This window comes from Peromyscus californicus, unplaced genomic scaffold (genome assembly GCF_007827085.1).
Source record: "Peromyscus californicus insignis strain IS unplaced genomic scaffold, ASM782708v3 Scaffold_14__1_contigs__length_90479793_seg_2, whole genome shotgun sequence".
In the NCBI taxonomy this organism is placed as follows: Eukaryota; Metazoa; Chordata; class Mammalia; order Rodentia; family Cricetidae; genus Peromyscus; species Peromyscus californicus.
Genome location: NW_026294436.1, coordinates 60,837,104 through 60,859,119, shown reverse-complemented (window position 1 = coordinate 60,859,119; position 22,016 = coordinate 60,837,104). Strand labels below are relative to the sequence as shown.

Sequence of the window (22,016 nt, the reverse complement as noted above, 5' to 3'; positions counted from 1 at the left end):
TATATACACACTGGAGGGAGACTAGGATAAAAGGGTAGTTTATTGAATTTACTCTAATTTTTATATCTACACACACACACACACACACACACGCACACACACACACACACACACACACTGGACGGAGAATAGGATAAAAGGGTAGATTATTGAATCTACTCTGAAAAGAAAAAGAAGGATAATATGGATATGATAAGATAAAAAGGTAGATTATTGAATCTACTTTTAAAAAGCAACTACTAGTTTTAAATATTTTACATTGGATTGGATTTTTATATACTGTATACAAATTTTGTATACTGATAAAAATTTGAGATTATTTTTGTTAGAATATACTATACATACGTTTCTAATCCTGTTCAAGGTATTGCACCTATATAACTCATTTAACAATTTTCTAGTCCTTGAAAGTTATTACCAACTAATTAGGATATAAGGAAATGCAAGTTAGTAGTTAGTCACCTATTACGATCGAACTTGTAGTCATATTAGGTATGTTTTCAAGGTCAAACAGATATATTTTAGATAGATCATCTTCAAACACTTCAGAGATCTACAAAATATGGCATTTAAGATATTTTAATAATATAGATTCATCCTTTTTTATGACAATGAGACATGTCTACTCCTGGCAGCACCAATCTACTTCAGAGAAGATGGTGGGCAATGAAGAAACCATGTGGAATTTACTTTCTTTGTAGCAAAAGTTAGCCACTGGGCAAGAAAATGCCCTTGCCTTGACTGCTGACAGTGTGCTGTCCAAATGGACAAGCAGGACACAAAAGAAAGGACTGTCGAACCTTGCCATGACAAAGTAGGACAGCTCTTCAGAATATCCTGCTTCGCAGATAAGTCTGTCAGATATGCTAGGCCTGTAGGCCGAAGATGAATGCCTCAACATTGCAGAGGAACCTTGGCAGCCAGCTGTTTCTGTCATTTCTCACATTTTTTGAAGTTGCTTTTTTGTACTTCCTGCTTACTCAGTAAATGTTATTTCCTTTTTGGGTCTCTGAGGGAGTTTAAGACTAGATAGTTATAGTTTTCCTAGTTAACAAATTCAGAAAAGAAACTCACTAAAGAGGTGTAAGGTAAAATATGAAAGACATCAAAAGACAGTTTTCCATTAGTAACACAAGTTAGGATAGAAAGTGAATTAGGTACAACACTTTGGACTCACCAAAATAGGATGAATAGTGGGGTATTTTCTCTGAATCTGTCATATGTTTATGGACTGGACATTGTTAATGTAATTCTTGACTGTATATATTATATATACTTATTGTATATAGTTTTTCTTATATTAGTAATAACCTTCTTTTATTATTTTAGACAAAAAAAGGGGAAAATGTGGTGATATATTGTATACCCTAATAAAATTTGCCTGAAGATCAGAGAACAGAACAAGCCACTAGATTAAACACAGAGACCAGGCAGTGGTGGCACATACCTTTAATCCTATCAATCGGGAGACAGAGATCCATCTGGAGCTCTGTAAGTTCAAAGCATCTCTGGATTACATGAGATTGACTCAGTCTAGAAGAGAAAACAGAGCCAGACAGTGGTGGTACACATTTAATCGTAGTACTGGGAAGCACACATGCCTTTAATTCCAGGAAATGATGACTGGGCAGAGAAAGGTATATGAGGCATGAGGAGACAAAAACTGAGGCTTTTTCAGGCTGAGGAGTTGGTGAGGTAAGAGGTGGTGGCTGTGGCTTGTTCCTTTGTTTCTCTGATCTTTCAGCATTTACCCCAATATCTGGTTATGGGATTTTTTATTGTAAGACTTCTTAAGATTCACATTACACTCCAGTCTCTGGTAACCACTGTTTGTATTCTCAGCTTCTGTGAGGTTTGTTTTCTTAGACTCCGCTTATGAGGGAGACCATCAGTGTTCTTATTTCTGTGACTGATTTCACTGAACTCAGTGCCCCTCAGGGCTATCTACATTATCATGGTGACAGTCTCAAGCCTTACCAAGTATCAGAAACTTTGAGGTCTAAGAGGCTAGTATGAAGTCCTTAGGTCACTGAGGGTATGACCCCGGCCCTCAAAGAGGATTCTGGGATGTTAATTTTTTTCTTTGCTTCTGGCTCACATGGTGAGTGGCTTCTTCAAACATGTGTTCCCACTCTGAGGTGCTGTTCCATTAGGAGCCCAGAGTTAAGGAGCCATTGTTCATAGAAGCTCCAAAATTAAAAGCCACATAAATAAATAAATCCAAGTTTGCCTTTATATTCTGTTAGAATATGAAAAAACGACTAATATAAGCACAGTCTTTTCACTATGGTATATCCTGCTGACTGCAGGGAGCCCTTGGGGGGACCTTCAGCATACCATAGCTATAGGATTAGGCATTTGATGTATTTGATATACCTAGTGGTTTAAGTTGTGACCACATTGAACAAATGCCATAAATCCTCTGATTCTTATTTCCTCATCTATGAAACACATATGCCAATGTCTGCCTCACATTGCTTTGTGAATTTGATTTAATACTTATGAAACAGAGTTCAAAAAGACACTTCTGTTTTTTACATGTGGGACTTTAAATTTAATGGACACCCAACTCCGAATTATTGTAAACAGAAATAATATCTGGTTGCCCACAAAGACTTTAGCCTTTGTGAGAGGAGGCCAAGGTCCTACCCAGAATATGACCTTACATTGTCCTTCAGATTTTATATGAAGAAAGGAGAAGGACAAATGTGCTTTTTCCTCTGTAGATCCCCAGTCCCCACTCCTGGTTCCCAACCCTGACTGCCAGGAATAACCTGGGGGCCTTGAAAATAGATAGGTGTGCTCCTCCACCCCCCAGAGCACTTTTATATTAGAACATTTGGAAGGAGGCCAAGCTTAAAAATGACTAGAGGAGTCCACCAGGCAGCCAAGATTGAGAATTGCTGATGAAGATGTGCCAGTCTCGTAAACATGGTTCATGTTTTAAGACAGCCGCAGGTTGGGACCTTCCCCACCTCGCTTGTTAGCCTGATTTTTGTCCACTTCAGTTTAATCCTGTGTATTACAATCATTCTCTCAATGACTAGACAGCAGCTTACATTTGAGTAACCCATGGATTCCTGGACTCTGGAGCCTGGGTGGTATTTATCCCTGTGACTCGATTGTCTAGCATATGGCCAAGACGAGCAGGGAGTGGTGGGTTGATGTCAAACGGTAAATGCCTCCTGAGAACTGTCATCTCCAGACCAAACACAATTTCCGCGGAGTTCCTGGTGCAGTGTCAGCATAAGCTAGCATAGCCGAAGATGAAGAGTGCCTCTTGCTTCAAAATAGCATCTCTCCCCAGCTCCACCCCATCAACACTCAGTAAATGCTTACTTATGTCAGCCTTCTCCCATTAAAAAAAAAATATGACAACAAACGCTTTTGAATATGCCTTCACTGAGCAGACATTTATGAGGGAGCTGTGCTGTTTGCTGAAAATACGAAAACAAATGCTCAGTAGGAAAACTTGGAAGTACAACAAAGGGGACCCCCAAAGCACCTATGAATACTCAGGATTGGGAGACCAGCCACCCAAGAAGCTGCAAGAGAATGCACCTCGAAAGGCCTGCCTCTGGCCCTTGCTGCTCAGCAGCTCTCAGACCCCTGTGGATTCTGTCCTCCCCCAGTCTATTCTTTCTGGATACTCTCTGCTGCTTCTCCACGCTCCTCTCTTCCCCATCTGTTGACTAATTAGGATTAGGCTCTTGCTTGTATTCCAGTATATTTCCCAGGGAGATCATTATTCTGAGACAAATGCATAAATAACGCTCTTGGCAGGCCTTTAACCTGTGTGATTTCTGCCGAGGCCAGTTAACGTAGGAGTCAATAAATCGCGGCTCCAGCAGCATTCTCCCGAATTCTCTGGATGACGTGGAGGCTAAGCTCGTCTTCCAGGAGCCTCGGGGCTTTGGTTGGCTGTTTTCTCTTCTCCCGTCCATGCACTTCCTATCTTACAACAATTCTCCTTTCAGTTCTTCCTCTCTTCCTTTCCTTCTTCTGTTGTTTGGTTTGTCATTGGGGGCTTGATGTTTTGAGTTGAGACCAGGTCTCACGAGATATCCATAGGTGACCTCGAATTTGCAGCAACTCCCCCTGCCTCTACTGACTGAGTACAAGAATGATGGGTGTGCACCAATGTCTGTGGCTTAGTACCTTCTTTTAAAAAGGACAATTGGACCTTTTTTTTTTTTCATTGTATTGGCAATAGCCTCTTGCTATAAAATATCTGAAAAACAACGGCAAAATAAAAGAAAAGCCAAATTGGCCCTCCGTGGCTATCAAAAAGGTTTTGGATGCTTGATATTTTACACACACACACACACACACACACACACACACACACACACACACCGATTCCTTGCACAGGAGACAACTGCTCCTCTGGCACCAAGACTCACCCTGCATGGATTCCCAGGAGAAATTTCAATTTTTTTTCAGTCTATTGTTTCAGGGTCCCTGATGCACCTGCTCCTGTTTTACATAATGTATTTCTTCTACTAAGAATCTTAATTTATCAAATGTATTAAATATTAATGCAGAAAATATTGTGCCCCACTCATTTGTTTTTCCCTCCTTCTTCTTTTCCGGTGTTCAGAGGCCTTTGTTTTATTTTGTTTTGTTTCTGTTTGGTTGGTGTCTTTCCTTAAAGCTGTTCCTCATATGGGGTCCACAGGCAGGACTGGTGCCCAACGTGTTGTTTTAACTTGGGCACAGTGGCTGCCCCTTCATCTACTGCTATCTCAGCCAGCAATTACGACTCTGCAGTTACCTGCCTGCTTCTCTGGCAGTGGCCTGGCGGGAGTTTTTTTCTCACTGGCTCTGCTGCTGCTGCTGCTAAAGGTAGCTTTAACTAAATCTCTATTGTTCTATTTATAAATAAAACCCGAGACTCAAAGTCTGGGGTGAAAACTTGCTTGCTTAGAGCGATTGAGTAGTACCTAGCTAGCCTTCTCTTCTTGCTGGAATCTTCGAAAGAGCTTGTCTTTCTGCAAACTCAGGATTCACAGTGTGATCGAATAACCCCCAACACAGGATAGTTGCTAAATTTCCACCTGCAAATATGTCTCCCTTTCACCCCCACATGTAAAGTTCTTGCATGGGCACAGGATTCTTGGCTGTCATCTGTCCACTGGAAGGAACTCAGTGCTGTGGCTGGCTGGTTCCTTGCCATTCAGATTCCTTTCTGAGTCACTTTATTCTTTCACTTGGCCAGAGGCACGTAAGAATTTCAGTCTTTGATGTCCAGCTGTTTTACAGAGAGATCCAGGTATTTCTCTACCATCAAATGTGTTTCAGCTTTTCTTAGGTTTATGTCTTTCCTAAATTGGATAGTTTTGTTTTTCTATTTCTTCAGACTTAGTTCATCTGCTTATTTCTTCCAGTGCATTGATTAGCTGAATATTCCCTCTGCATACCAGATTATCCTCCTTCTGTTTGTGTGTGCATATGTGTATACATATGTATGAACATATATGTATTCATGTACATGTGTACGTGCATGCACATAGATTCTTGGAAATACTTCCAACACTTTGTCCTCAGGCCGCTAGCTTGAGCCTGAACCATGGCTATAGCGTCCTTTGATCATCTAAGTTAGTGCTTAGTTTCCATCCATCCCAACCACATCTCACCAACTTGGAGAACTCCCACTGTATGTGGTCCTGGCTTCTGGCTTCTGCATCATTGGATACCCACTATGTTTGTGTCAGTCAGCTTCCCATCCTTTGGCCGAATATCTGTGATAGTAAATTTGTAAAGACCAGATATTTATTTTGACTCACAGTATTGCAAAGTGTAAGCCAGGATCAGTTGGCTCTACTGTCTAGAAGCTTTAGGCAGATCAGTACTACTCAGCTGTTGGATGGACAGTGGAAAGAAAAAGGGAAAAGGCTGTCTTTCCCCTCCCTTCAAGGCACATCACAGAGATCTGAAGATCTCTCACTAGTCTCCACCTCTTCATGTACCCCTCTCCTCCTGTAGGAGACCTGAACAGTAACCTATGAGACTCTGGAGGACACTCAATACTCAAGCCACGGTGATGCTCAAGCATTCATGCCTTTTTGCTGGATCCACTTAAATGTACTGATACTCCTCTTTATCAAAATGTTGGTAGCCTTTTCCTCCCAGGTATAGGAAGGTAAATTGGGGATTTACTGGTACTCTATTGGAGCAAATGGAGACCAGCTTCCCATCAACTCCTTCATCTCAGTCCTAGACCTGGCGGTGTTGCCTTGGTGCCTTCCTTGATTCTTGGAGAACAAACAATTTTGGATCCTGTGAGAAAAATGACTTTGACCCCCAGACTCTAACTCTGCTGCTGTGGGATTGGATTTTCTGAGAAATTCTGCTTAAAACATCTACCTTTCACCCAACCTATAACCAAGTTAATAATACTCTATGAGATTATTTATGACTATGTACTCATTGTGCTTACATAGTCTGTGGACGACCTGTTCAGAGTTAACTGACGTCTAAGAAAAACATTGTAATCAGCCCTACTGCATTGTGGACTTCCAATGGAATTAACTCCTACAGGCTCAGCTGAGTGCACAGCCTGTAGGTTTACTTTTACAGCAGTGGTTTACTTTTCCTTTGTGACCCATTCATGCCCCTGACTCAGAACAAGGTGTGTACATGTGAGCGAAATGTGGTGGCCAGGTCTACAACCACTTGTTGGAAGTAATGAGACATTGAAAACAACACCCACTCTGTAAGCCAGTGTTGCAACTCTGGGGAGAGGTATCCTGACTGCTCGGGGGAGTCAGGCAATACCTTGAGCTGCTAGGACAGCTCTGGCAGCTGGAGCTGCTAGGACATCTCAGCTCTGGAGGGAAAGGTATCCTGATTGCTCAGGGGAGTCAGGTGATACTGGGAGTTGGGGTGCAGTGGGAAATGACCTCCCCACAGGATATAGAAATCCTGCTCCTCTCCTGAAGAGCCACTACAGCTAAGCATAGTGGCAGGTGCTTGTACTTCCAGCAGCGGGGAAACAGAAATAGGTGGATTTCCATGGCTTGCTGGCCAGTCTGCCTTGCCTCTGTCTCAAAAACAACTTAAAAAAATCGAGGTTAACTGGTATCTGAAGAACGACAACCCAAACTGACATTGAGTTTTCATATATACACACACACAGACATGTGTACCCCCACCATAGGCACATGAATATCCTCCCCAACACACACACACACACACACACACACACAGAGAGAGAGAGAGAGAGAGAGAGAGAGAGAGAGAGAGTTGGTACATCCTAAATGTTATAACAAAAATGAAAAATGATGTTGGGGCAGGAACTTAACATGTCAGAAACAGATGACTTAATAGAAGTTTCACTCAAGCCCAAATACTTGGGTTCTACAAGCCCAAGTTTGTCACAGTGAGTGCTACAGTTGAACGGATCAGACTCTCCAGCATGAGTCATCACCACACACTGAAGGGGGAAAGCAGCTTCATTTAATGGCAGACTGCCTGTGTCTATAGGTTTCAGACTTTCTGTTTTCATTCCTGTGTCAGATTTCTGGTCTTTGGTTCAAATTGCACAAAGGAACACAAGGAGAATAAGCTGAAGGTACAGGGTCAACAATGAAGACAGTTGGGTGACAACTTCTGTTTTATTTGTGCTAAATGTATTTTGTTAACTAAATTTTTTGTAGATGTAACCAACCGTCTTATTAAATAAGAAACACAGAACCAATGCAAAGAAGAAAGCCAAGAGGTCAGAGCTAAGAGTTAAAACCTTACCCTTCCTCCTGTGGTGGTCCTACCTCTCCGAACCAGAGCTACCCCTGTGTTAAAGTCTTTATATAGAATTTCTGTTTTGCCTTCTCATTGGTTGTAAACCCAAACACATGACGGTCTCGACACGGCCTGTCTGTATAGACCTCCAGGTTTTCTATGATTGGTATTGAGATTAAAGGCATGTGTATCCAATAATGGCTGTATCCCTGAACACACAGAGATCTACCTAGCTCTGCCTACCAAGTGCTGGGATTACAAGCGTATGCCACCACTGCCCTGCTTTCCTATGGCTTGCTAATAGCTCTGACCTCCGGGCAACTTTATTTATTAACATACAAATAACATTTTAATACAAATAAAATATCACCATAATTTTTGTTTGTTTGTTTGTTTTTTGTTTTTCGAGACAGGGTTTCTCTATGTAGCTTTGCACCTTTCCTGGAACTCACTCTGTAGCCCAGGCTGGCCTCGAACTCAGAGATCCACCTGGCTCTGCCTCCCGAGTGCTGGGATTAAAGGCGTGTGCCACCACCGCCTGGCTAGTTAACTAACATTTTAAAAGAATTAACTTAAGAGGAAAAAAAACCCAAAAAACCACTGGCCCACTATCTCTAGGATATTGCCAAGACACGAAGTGGGTTTTTGTGTGAAAGGGGAAAATACAACCAACTCATGTGAATCCATGTTGACCAGGGGGAGGGGTGGGGTAGCAATCTGCACCACGCAGACAGCACTAGACCTTCAGCAGTGGGTGGCAGGCACAACAGGGGCCAAAGCTGACAAGGACGAGTCGCTTTTGTGTAACAGTAAGAGCCCTAAGCTCCACCATATGGGTGTGCTCTTGTATTGTGTATGAAGCCTATGCCTATGCCCTCACTTAAAATCACACACCAAGGGGCGTGGAGAGGTGGCTCAGTGGTTAAGAGCACTTGATGTTCTTCTAGAGTCCTGTTTGGTTCCCAGCACCCATGTCCCACAGCTCACAACCACCTGTAACTAAGCGCCAGGACATCTGATAGCTTCCACTAGCTTCCGCCAACCCCTGAATACATGTAGCACAGTGGCTCATGCTCACACATACACAAATAAACACAAAAGATAAATTCTAAGAAAAAAAAAATAGCCTTGCATACCAAGAGCAACAAACCAGCAGCTGGCGGTCACCCTCCCCCACTTTCCTTTCTTTTTAGGCCTTGTTAAAAGGCACTTGCATCTGTCCATTATGCATTCCCCATACTGTGTGCTGGGGTGAAGTGACCCCCCAGGCTCTGGGGTACTGAGAACTTTGAGAGTCTGAGGTAAGCGCCACACTGGCCAACCTTAACCTCTACTAACAGGCTGCATGGCAAAGGGTGGCCTCCAGAACCCAAGGGATATGGACCTTTGGCTGCCAGCCAGCTCCAGACTAGAGGTGCCAGACACCCGTTTCTGTTGTCAGCTGTCATACCAGCTCCTTGGAGTGTTAGTTAGACTTTTAATCTTTGATCTTTTTCCTCCATAAGGAGGTTTTTCAGGAATCACTGCTTGGGTCCCCATTTGCATCCTCATTTGCATGCTCATTTGAATCCCCATTTGCATCCTCATTTGCTTCATCAACTCCTCCCAATCACCAAATCCTTTATAAATAATCATTACCAACAAAGGTTTTTATCAAGATAAGGTAAGCTTAATGGTGCACTTGGGGCCCATTAAGACCTAAGCCTTATTATCTGGCTGGCCCTTTTGAAGGTATTTGTGTTTGAGGTCCATACAAACAAACATGAAAAGCCAGTAACAACAGACCAGTTTCTTTTTAAGATAAGAGGTGTCTATCTAAACACAAAGGGAAAACAAATACTATACTATTGCAGAGTTATCCCTGGAGATAAGGTCATGCCTGGACCCACCATCACTCAATCTACCTTAAATAAATCTTATAAAGATTGCATGCTTGTGAGACTTTTACCAGGCAAGCCTGCATTTTACATTTGTTATATAAATATTTATATAATATAACATATATATATTATATATAGACCATTTGTTCCATTCATTGAAATAGGATTTAGACAAGATGAAGTGTATTAATGACCATAAATGTCTCTGCTGACATTTTATAAGAAACCTTTCGAAGTAAGTATAGTCTGTATTTTCAAGGAAGGAACAAAAGATCAGTGAGATTAAAAAGCACAGTTTGTAAATTAGAAAACCAGTTGGTTTTTCTGTGCCAAACTGTGGCTACTGAATATTTTACACTGCCTCCTTTTGTGCAGAGATCTACAGCTTTAAAAGCAAAAGGGAAGTAAATTTGTATCCTGTTATTAAAATTGCTATTACAGATTGCTGGATTACACGGTGCTTGAAAAGACAGAATGCCATCTACGTTCATGTTTCTATTCTAGCCATGAAACTCAGAGAATTTCACACATCTGTGCATATCTGTCATTGAAGCCCTTGCCTTTTACAAACTGAATACATAAAATTTAAAAGGTTTATTTATACCAACTCAAAATGGCAAACATTTAGGTTTCTCTCTTCTTTTGTCTCTGAATATTTTTCCCAGGGTCAACGTCTCTTTGAGAAATTGCTCCAACTGACGTCTCAAAATATCGAAATCAAGCTGGTGAGCGATGTGACTGCTGATTCAAAGGTATTAGAAGCCTTGAAATTAAAGGGTAAGGCCAAGGTTGATGCTACTTTACCATAGACATTCTGTGAAAATACCTTGAATTTCACTTAAAATAATATATCATTTCTTTCTCATTAGTACATTCCACCTAATATGTTTCTTAGTTTGCCTTTGACACCACCCCCTAAAAAAAGCCTGATTACAGCTTTTAAGTCAGGGAACTAATTAACTAACGCTCCTGGGATTTTGAAAGTAGTGTTTTGTGTATTGGTTTATGAGAAATAATCTATTGTCCATTAAATGATATTTAGTCAAGAATCAGACTTTTCTACACATATCAATAATTTGATCCGAAGAAAAGAGCCACTTCAAGGGAATGAAGTACTAGGTTTCCATTTCTTTCCTGCCAATCAGATGGAAATCCTCTTTATGCCATGGAATCTTCAATAATACCATTGGGTCTAGTAACCCTTGAAGCGCTGTGATTCCTGACTTTTGGGTAATTCCCCAGAAAACACCACTCACCCATCCTCTCTGGGGTGTGCCCTGACCTCAGCCACATTGAGCTTCCTTCTGGCATATTTTTCTTTTCCTGTAGTCTTCTCTAGCTGGACTCTCAATTCCAAATATTTTTAAAAATACTTTGTAAAATCATTTTCTCAGCATTTCCTATGCCAAACTGCTAATGTGTAGAGAAGATTGACACCTGAAAACCAGAGAAAATGTTCAAGCTGCAGGAACAGAACAAGGCGATGTCCTCAGTGAGTCTCCATGTTTTACCGGGTTGCCTTGGGTCTCAGCTGTCTGCTGTTGGAAGATAGTGTGCATGCTTGTCACTGTCCTTACATCATTAAGTGATGATAGTTTCTGAAACTAGGACAGACTTACACAAGTAAGTGAGCTCAAGTGGCGTAAAACATATTGAAGCTGGGCATGATGACACATGCCTTTAATCCTAGTGCTCAGGAGGCAGGGGAGGCAGATCTCTGTGAGTTAGGGGCCAGCCTGGTCTACAAAGTGAGTTCTAGGACAACCAGGAGTGTAACACAAAGAAACCTTATCTCAAAAAAAAAAAAATTAAATAGGGAAATAAAAGACCTGAGGTTGGATATACACATGTATAGTCTGCCTCACATTGCTATAACAGAATACCTGAGATAATTAACCCAATAAGGGAAAAGCTTTACTTTGACAGATTGTTTCATGGTTGAGTCATTGTCACTTGTTGCTAATGTGCTGGGCCTTTGGTGAATAGTTAAGAGTGGTAGCACATGACAGAGGAGGTTGTTCAGCTTCAGGCAGTCACAAAGCATATCAGACAAACAGGGAGGGACCAAGGTGCCAATCTCCCTTCGGGGCATGGTTTCAGTAATGTAGCTACCTTCTTCTAGGCCTTTAGGCCACTTAAAGGCTCCACCACCACTCCATACAGCACCACAGGCTGGAGGCCAAGCTGTTCGGACATGGAGATTGGGCAACACTTATCACAAAAACCATCACCATGTTACTATGGCCAGTTTTGTTCTGTTTCATCTTAGTCTTTTGAGATAAAATCTCACTATACAGCCCTGGCTGTCCTAGGCCTCACTGTGTAGCTCAGGCTGACCTCAGATTTGTAGCAATCCTCCTGCCTCTATCCCGAGACTACTGAGATTCTAGACATGAGCTGCTATACCTGTAGCTGTGGGTTTGCTTTTGGTTTTGTTTTTTTCTGTGTGTAGGAAAGTTTAAATACATACAGATGCGATATTGCTGGATCTGAAATTTTTCAATTAGCTTTTTTTTCATTTAGCGATACTTTTTAAAACTAGACAATGCCCAGTTCAGATATAGTCAGTGTGGCTCTGAAATGTATTATTACTTTTCTCATTTAAAAAAAAATAACAAATTGAGTCACTACCATCAGAGCATTTGCTGTTTAACACACCCTCTTTAGGAAGGGATTCCCTTTGGTTAACTGGGAGGTAGGGCTATGTTTGCAGTTTTCAGGATCCTTTTCTCAATAAATCCGTTTGCCTAGCATTGGATGTATAAATGGGGGAAGAGGGGACCTGAGGGTTACCGTGTCTTCCTACCTATAACCCTTGCTAAATCTTGTAAAGTCAATCAAAAGTTAAAACAAGGAGGCATTAGGGGCAGAATGCATTGCCCTGGACATTGCTGAATGAGAATGGACAAAGCTGTTGACAAGGACCTGGTTTCCTTTCTGCTGTGAACTAAGGTCTAAACTCAATGGCAGCCATTGTGTCTCGTAGAAAAGCAGCTGTCTGAATTTTCAAGTCTGTGTAAGTCCTGTTCATCACAGAAGTTACTATCACAATAAGAAAACATGTGATTTGCTTTTACATTAGTGAAGTAACCGTATCTGTGTGTCCAGAGTTAGGCATATCTAGGTTTTAGTAGGTGCTGCATGTATGTGTAGTCTCAGTACAAGATACATGAATCTTTAAAATTCAAGTACTACTGATCTCTACTCTCACCCCTCAATAGACACATATTAAATAATAGTCTACTACATCTTAGAAATAGCTTTTATGAAGTCATTTTTAAAAAGTTTTTTCAGTATCTTGTTTAAGAAAAAGCTTTAAACTTTTTTAGGGAGAAATTTGTCTTTTGTAAAGTTTTTTTAAAAGTTTTGTCCAAAAATAGAGGTCCACACACAAAGAAGTATAAAGCTATCCACAAAGAAGTGTGCTTGCAGAGGTGTTACTGAATACAGAAGAGAATCAATTATGCTGTGAAAAACAAGAGGTTTAGGTTTGTCAGTAAGGGATAAAGAGATAGAGATAGAGAGAGAGAGAGAGAGAGAGAGAGAGAGAGAGAGAGAGAGAGAGATGAGTAGGTAGGTGGGTGGATGGATGGATGATGGGTGGGTGGGTAGATGGATAGATGAATGGAGGGATGATGGATGGATGGATAGATGAATGGGTGGATGATGGATGAGTAGGTGTGTAGGTGGATGGATGAATGATACATAGACAGACAGTATCTTAATCAGCTTATGCTGCTCTAATTAAATGCCAGAGACTGAGGAATTTATAAAGAAGAGCAATGTATAATCTCACGGTGTGGGGTCTGAAACGTCAGCCTCAAGGCACTCACAACGGTGTCTGGCAAGGGCCTCTTCTCTATGTCTAAGATAATAGAGCCCTGTGTCAGTGTCCCCCCTGGTGTGTCAGAACAGGAAACAAGATAAAGGGTAGACATGTTTTTCATAGCAATTTCCCAAAGGCCCCACTTCTTATTACTGACACAAGAGGGTAAATGTCTACATAGGGAGACAGATAGATAGATAGATAGATAGATAGATAGATAGATAGATAGATAGACAGACAGACAGACAGACAGACAGACAGACAGATAGATAGATAGATAGATAGATAGACAGACAGATAGATAGACAGATAGATAGATAGACAGATAGATAGATAGATAGGGACATAGGGAGATGGATAGATGAATGACAGACAAGACAGACAGATAGGTCTTCGGATCTTGCTATGTTTTAAAATTGAAGTTCCAGGCTTTTCTCTTTTCTTTCTTTTTGCTCATACTGTCTTCTTTTAATAAAAAGTCTAAGAAAGAGGGATTTCACTACACTGCTCATTTTGGCCCTGAATCTTGAGCTGGAGCAATCCTCCTGCCTCTGGAATAGTTGCAATTACTGGCATGCACAACTGTACCTCTCTCTCTCAGTTCTATTACCTTCGTTGTGAAGACGCACTAGTGCGTGTGTGCTTGAGTAGATTCCCCGTCACTTTGACGGTGCTCAGGCTCTGCATCCTCTGCATCATGTCATCTGTGCCCATTGTGACTAAGATCTCATTAGGTGATTCACACAGATGCAATCTGGGGTTTGAATGGCACTGGCATTTGGGACTTCCCTCATTAGCAGGTGAGCTCTGTAGACAGCCTTCTCTGTTCTGTGGAACACCTGACAGCTGCTGGGCCCACTGAACACGGCAGTATCTTCAACAGCAGACATTTCATTGATGTTTACTTGTGGTCAAAATTCATTGATTTACGTCCGAATTTTATGTCATTTATCTTGTGTCTGTTTTCTGAGCCAGGGTCTCAGACTGTAGCTGACTGCTTCAGAACTCATAGTGTGGCTCAGGCTGGCTTAAGTCTCATCCAACTCCAGCCTCCTAAATGCTAGAATTCCAGGCATGAGCTATTGTGCCTGGCTTTATGTCAGAAATTTAAATGTTGCTGGGTGGTGGTAGTACACATCTCAACACTCAGGAGGCAAAGACAGATGGATCTCTAGGAGTTCAAGGCCAGCCTGGTCTACAGATTACAGAGAGAATTCTAGAACAGCCAGGGCAAGTTACACAGAGAAACAGTGTCTCAAAAACAAAACAAAACAACTCCCCCGCAAAAAAATTAAATGTGAAACAAGACAGAAGCCCTTCCACCAGTAACACCATGTCTAAAAGTTACTGTTTGCCTTTGTTTTGTTTTGTTTTGTTTTTTGCTATTTATTTAAAAAGAAAAACAGAGTGGGTTTTCTATTCTGTAATCTTGTCATCAAATTCCAAAGTCTATCCTCACCATTGCTTTTTTGAATTCAAGGAACCTGTACTCATTCATCAATGATAACTCATTTTCATTTTCACATCCACTGTGTAGACTTAAGAAAACTTCAAAGGAAAACATTCTATGTCTGAGATTGGAGTTGTTCAAATTGAAAATTAATAAAAGTTACCATGGTTTCCACCTTGAACATTTTACGGTGGCTTTTGAGCCACTTACTCCAAGTGAGTAGAGTATAATCATCACAGTAGAGATACTGTGATGATTGAGCGTGGGTGACTTAGGTCATAGTGCTTTATAATTACTCCCAGGTCTAACTCTCAGGTAGGCAAGCTTGTCTGTGTTAGCTTCTTATCAGCATTGAGAAGTAAATTTTGGAAATTTCCCTAGAGGTCACACCATGTTATCCCAGCTTCCACCATCTGGAAGCTTTCCTTGCCAATGGAAAGGAACTGAAAAGCCCCAGTGGTCTCTTATTGTAGAGAAACTTTATTCTGATGGCCTTCTACACAGTGTGGAATCCTTGAAGCCGTTGCCATCTCTTCAATCTGTCCTGGCAGTGACCCAGACTAAGGTCAAGATGTCCGACTGGCACCCAGGCAGGATTCTCTGCCAGCCTTTGCTCTCATTTCACCCTCTTAAAGGTGATGTCATATGGGCACATGTTACAGAACACAAAGGCTGGTCCCTTTGTTTCGTGTCTGGCCATGAGCATTCAAAGAACTCCATCTTCTCTCCTTCTTCACAGTACACTAAAACATTTAGTAGAGCGGGTACCGCTCCACCTGTGTGTATCTGAACACAGTGTGCTCTCATGCTGTCCAGCAGTGACCAGCATAATTTAGAGAAAGGTCCTTTTGTGTTGTGCATATACATGGTGCCAAAATAATGGCCCTGTCATTAGGGTGAAGTGCAATCTTAGGTAAATTCTTTTTTCTGAACTTCAGTGTCCTTGTCGGTAAAATGGTGACCACAGTAGCTTCCCTGAAGGACATGGGAGTGAAACAAATGACATTGGCCTTTGATGTAATTTGTGGCACATTACTTCAGTGTATTATGTTTTAGTCTACACTGAGCTCATTTCTGCTGCTACAACTTCCCTCAAGCCCTGTAATCTTCTGGTGAAAAGAAAATCCAGTTCTAACTGTGTGTTCTAGGACAACTTGAGAACACCATGGGTCTCCCTCCCTTTATATTCATGCAGTGGTTCTGGGTAGGCACCAGCTTGATTTCTAGGTGTCCAATGAGTTTTGTGGGTGTTTAACACGCCAGGCTGTTGCCAAAACAACCCTCCCAAATTTCTATTCCAATTTGGGCTTTTATATCCTGTCTCTGGCACTAGCACAAATGACACGCTAACCATTCTTCCCCACTCTGGCCTTGCTGTGTTCTAGTCTCCACATAAAAGGATGCTGCTAAAAATAAATAAATTAATTAATTTAAAATAAATAAATAAATAAAAAAGCAAATTCCCTGCTTCCTTGTTTGTCTGAACATTTCTCAGCAGCTTACTGGCATCATTAGTATTGTACCCCAATCAAGAGCACCAATTTCATAGGAGGTATGTGAGTTGATTTTTAAGGTTATTTTTTTTAACTTTTAAAAATTTGAATGTATTCATTTACTAAATAGTAGGATAAAATAGCTAATATGCTTAGCATGCTATTTTATAAATATGAGGACTTAAGAAAATGCCAAGTTACAAACTCACCACTTTACATCTGACTTATGTATAATTAAGTAACTAATACATACGTCTGAGATAGGTCTGGGAATACACAACACTGTGAAGTCAGGCATGGTTCACATGTGGTTCTAGCTACTTAGAAGGCTCAGGCAGGAAGACCACTTGAGCCCTGAGGTTCAGGCCAGATTGGGCAGCAGAATGGATCCTCAGCTGGAGAATAAGTAAGTAAATAAATAAATAAAATGTGAAACTCAAACGGTAAATCAGATCATTCCTTCTTCCAGCTGAGCCCTGGACTCCCCTGCATTCCTCCAGGCCCCAAGACATCCTGCCACATAGCTGTCCCTACACCGTAATACCATTCTTACCTCTAGACGTTAACCTACATGAAGGCAAGAAGGATACTTGGTGTTCAGCGTACCTAGGCAATAAAGAAATATTTGATGAAACAACTCCAGCCTGCCTACGGAAAGAATCACAGAGCCTTGTAGCTCTTCTATGTCTCCCAGGTGTCTAGAACACTGAGAATTCTATTTATTGGTAAAAAGAAAATGTGTGCTGTGTCAAGCTGCCAAGTTTAAAATCTGAAGATTTGGAAGAGCTGGCAGATTTTATCCAACGTAATAAGGACCTGGGGAATTTCAAAGGGATACTTTTCTCTGTGATAAGAGAAATCTGCTAAAAAGTGATGCCCTAGAGTTACACCTTAAGCTGGTTCTCAGTGGCTGTACTAGTTGTTAGACAATGGGACAAGCATTTGAATGTGTAAATTGTCTACACCTCTGCAATAATGCTAAAGCTGACTGTCTCCCCTAAGCGCATGTGCTAAGAGGTAGGTCCTCAGAGAGGTGCTATTGGGAGGAGGTGCAGACTTTAAGAGGTAGGTCCTGGTGGGAGGTTTTTTGGGTGACAGGGGCTCGTGTCTTTGAAGGGGATCACAGAACTCTGGTCTCTTCCTCAGTTTGGCATGTTTCCTGGCCAGGAGGCCATCAGTTTTTACTCTGCCACAGGCTTTCCACCATGATGTGATGCTTCACCACTGGTCCAAAATAGAGCCATGGGCTAGATTGTGGGCTGGAACTGAGCAAAATAACACTATTTTTTTTTTTACAAGTTATTTGTCCTAGTTGCTTGTGGTAGTAACAAAAAGCTAACACAATGCCTTACTCCTAACAGAAGGGGCACTGGAAGGGCTACTGGAATTCAGAGTACTTTGACTTGTCAAGATTTCCTTTAATAAACCCCTGTGGAGATCAGAGCTGAGCTCCTCACTTTCATTATGCCTTTCCACACGGTCACTTGTCCAGGTGGATGAGCAGAGACCTTGCAGTTTGCTGAAGTGTCCAACTTCTTCATCTATGTGGCTAATTAATGGAGACAGGCAAAGACAGGAAGTGATTCCTTCCTCAATAGAAGGTTAAGGACACGAATGCTTGACTGCCTCTCTTGCAGCTTTTTGCTGACTATCATTTTTCTTTGAAAGAAGGATTGAAGCTATTTTATTCTGCCATAACAGAATACCCAGAGACTAGGCAGTTTTAAAAGAACAGATGTTTCTCACAACCTGAGAGGCTAGGAAATCTAAGGCAGCTGGTGAAACCCTTCTTCCTGTGGCAGAAGGCAGAAAGGGCCAGAGGACCAACTCTCCATCAAGTCTGTAAGGGTCTTAGTCACATTCTCAAGTGGCTCCTCATAACCTAATTGCATTTTAGACCCCGCTTATTTGTACTGTCACACTGGCCATTAAGTTCTAAGCATTTTGAAGGGACCACAATTAAACCACAGTGGAAGGGAAATGGAGATGCGTAACTTTGTGGACTGATTATGAAAAGTTAAACTTTGGTTCACCTTGAGCAGAGGTCACATGCAAACTAACTGTATGGTGAAATATAAAATAACTATGAAATCGCTGCATTGTAGCATTACAACCAGACAGAACACAAACGATGGTTCAACGTGTGCTTTTGCCAGGGTTATGACGACTTGACAGAAAGTATTGAGATCAGAGACACATGATGGTGGTGGTGGCATTTTGCTACTAAGTGGTGATGACCTCAATAGAAATGGACTTAAGGTGGGATATTTCTCCAGCTAGCACACTGTTTTCCAGACCTGTTTCCCTCAGGTTGCCATAGCAGCTGCTGTGAGAAAGGTTCACAAGGAAATTATACATGATAGGGAGCCATTTATCCCATAGAGACCATGCTGAGGGAGAACAGTCAGCGGTGCGGGGATGGTGCTGCTACGTGCAAAACAGTCCCCTGCAAGATGGAAGCCACTGTGTCATCTCATCTTCTCCAGGAACTCCTTCAGAGTATTAATATGGGTTTCCTATCCGTGATGAGACTACACCTGGTTTCGCTCATTTGTCCTGACGTGTGTGTGTGTGTGTGTGTGTGTGTGTGTGTGTGTGTGTGTGTGTCTGTGTGTGTCTGTGTGTGTATGTGTGTGTGTGTTAGTAATGGTGGTGATAAAGGTTGTGATGATGATGGTGGTGGTGGTGATGATGGCAGTAATAATGGTGGTGATGGTGATTGTGTTAGTAATAACGGTGGTGGTGGTGATGAGTGTTATGGAGGTATTTCTATGGAAGTGTGGGGTGTAAGGCCAAAAGCTCAGATTCTGGAAAGAAGACTGTGTCCCTGACTTTGCTCCTATGAAACTCTGTGAAATATTTAACCTCTTAAAACTCGTGTTCCAGCTGGGTGGTGGTGGTGGCACACACCTTTAATCCCAGCACTCGGGAGGCAGAGGCAGGCAGATCTCTGTGAGTTCGAGGCCAGCCTGGGCTACAGAGTGAGTTCCAGGAAAGGCACAAAGCTACACAGAGAAACCCTGTCTCGATAAAACCAAAACAAAACCAACCAAACAAACAAACTTGTGCCCCAATTTCTACAATAGGCTAACAGTAGTAGTTGCTGCATAGTGCTATTATTGAGTTAATTCACAGAAGTATTTAATACAGCACCTGTTAGGAACTTTAAAACATTTTCAATTTAAAAAAAAAAAACACAAGAAATCAGGTGTGGTGGTACACATCTTTGGTAGAGTGGTAGTGCACTTTTGATGGTGCACTTGGGAGGCAGAGGCAGGAGGATCTCTTGTGAGTTTGAGGCCAGCCCAGTCTACCTAGTGAGTTCCCAGACAGCCAAGACTGTATAGAGAGAGAGACCCTGTCCCAAAAACAACAGCAACAACTGTAGCTTATATTACTTATAAACTGTATGGCCATGGCAGGCTTCTTGTTTTCTACTTCTATTTTAAATTAACCCATTTCTATTAATCTATAAGTTGCCACGTGGCTCGTGGCTTACCGGTACCTTACATCTTGCTTGTCATGGCAGCGGCTGGCAGGTCTCTCTCTCTCTCTCTGCCTTCCTGTTCCCTCAATTCTCCTCTCTGTTAGTCCCACCTATACTTCCTGTCTGGCTACTGACCAATCAGTGTTTTATTTATACAGAGCGATATCCACAGCAAACAACAAATTATAATAATAATTTAAAAATAATAAAAATTAGCTTTTTTATAAAGGGAAAATTGCTAGGAAAAGAGGGAAGGGGGGAAGAAGAGACTCTAGGGAGAAGAATCAGGAGAGGAAATTAGTCCATAAATGATGCCTTACAGGTTGCAAATGGCCCCTGTAGTGAGGGCTGCAGTGCTGAGCCCTACAGCACCAGAGCAGACTCTTGGTCAGTATGTATGTCCTTGGGGCTTGGGGCTTGAAGGGCAGCTCTGCACACCCCCTCCCTCACCTCAGTTCTCCTGGGAGCTTCCCTCACACATACCCTCAAGGGTTTCTTGGCTAAAAATTCTAGCACATAAATATTGGATAAGAATGACTTAAAACCCAAGTGACAACTAAATATTTCTTGCTTTGTGGAAGACAGGATCTAACTCATGCCCCAGCCTTGAGCTGGTGTCTATGCTTGCTCAGGAGGCCAAATTTTCCACAGAAAGCCTGCACCTTGGGGCCACACAGTGTGCAGATCAAAAGGGCCCTGATTGGAGGCTGTTACATTCAATAAAGCGGCTGACGAACAAATCTGTTCCTAAGCAAAGCTGATGAGAAGGTGCATGCAGCCTCAGAAGCTCAGCCTGAGGCCCTGTGTCTCCTCACATGACTTTCCTGGGACTGCCCAGGTGAGGAGTGCTCAAGGCATTGCTGCCTGAGTTCAGAATGTTGCTGTGGTTTAGTTTGTCCTTAGTCCAAGCCATGCTTAACTTCAATTTACCCTTCTAAAAGGCTTTTCCTTCCTTTTTTCCTATTCAGTGCTATAGTGGTCTGAGAAGAAAAAATAGGAGTATCTCATATGTTGTTGGAAAATCAACAACGTAACAATTCACTTGAAAGAATTTTTGAGTCTCCTGGAATAATCAGTTTTCACAAAATTCATTCATAAGTGTTATGTGATTTAAATTTGGGGAGGGAGCTATTGTTTAAAGATTAATTTTTATTTTTGAGTGTGTGTGTGTGTGTGTGTGTGTGTGTGTGTGTGTGTGTGTGTGTGTATGAATACCACCTATATGCGGGTGCCTATAGAGGCCAGAAGAGGGCATGAGATCCCCTGAATCTGTAGTTACAGGTGTTTGTGAGCTGTCCAGCTTGGATGCTTGGAACCAAACTTGGATCTTCTGTGAGAGCCAAGCTTTTAACCTCTGAGCCATAGCTCTAGTCCCTGATTTGTCTTATACAAACTTTTTTATATTTTTAGAGCTATGATAGCTAGTAACTAACTACACATAGTGATGGGATGCAGTGTGGCTTCTTGGTACGTCTGTACAATCTGTAATCATCATGTCCATCACTCAGGAATACTTCACTTCTTTGTGTTAGAAATATGCACAGTCTTAGCTATTTGAAATATTCAATTAGTTCTTGTGAACCACTGTTACTGTACTGTGCTATAGAACACCAGACATTACTCCTTCAATTCAACTACCTTCTTCCTCCACCCTCACACCATGATGTACTTTAAGCCTGGGAAATAGTTCAGTAACATCTTGGAAGCTTAAGGAGGCTAAAGTTCTGAGTTCTACTTAAATTCCTGAGTCTGATATTCTTTTTATTTTGATTGGCAAATTCAACTAGAACTTTACCTGCTGGTTTGTTGTTACTGAAGTTACAGTTGAGAAAAAACAGATTTGTCAAGAGCTGCTCATAGGTAAGAAGTTTATGGACATACAACGGGCAGTGCGGGACCACCTCCCAAAGCCTCTGTTATGGTTGAGGATTAAATATCTCTCCCAGCAGTGTGTTTTGAGTGCTGGTCCTCCAGCAGGCAGTGACGTTTCAGGAGGCTGTGGAACCTTGAGGAGGTTTTGGCTAGCATGGGCAGGTAGATAACTATGGGCAAGCCTTTGTTGGTTTTAACCAGGTACCTAGTTCTGGCAAATCTCTGCTTGGTAGACCACTGCCATGAGAACAGTCCTTACCAAACACTC

The 22,016-nt window shown here is 41.8% G+C and overlaps 1 protein-coding gene across 7 annotated transcripts in view; it reads left to right on the top strand.

The window, feature by feature from the left end:
- Pld5 (phospholipase D family member 5) overlaps window positions 1–22,016 on the top strand; it is a 316,954-nt gene that overhangs the window by 183,330 nt on the left and 111,608 nt on the right. For 6 of the 7 annotated variants that reach the window (XM_052737721.1, XM_052737725.1, XM_052737727.1 and 3 more), the window contains exon 4: window positions 10,286–10,397. In XM_052737721.1, the coding sequence (XP_052593681.1) occupies window positions 10,286–10,397 (112 nt within the window). Of the gene's footprint in view, window positions 1–10,282; window positions 10,398–22,016 lie in introns of those variants that run through there. The other variant, XM_052737728.1, reaches the window with a different exon arrangement.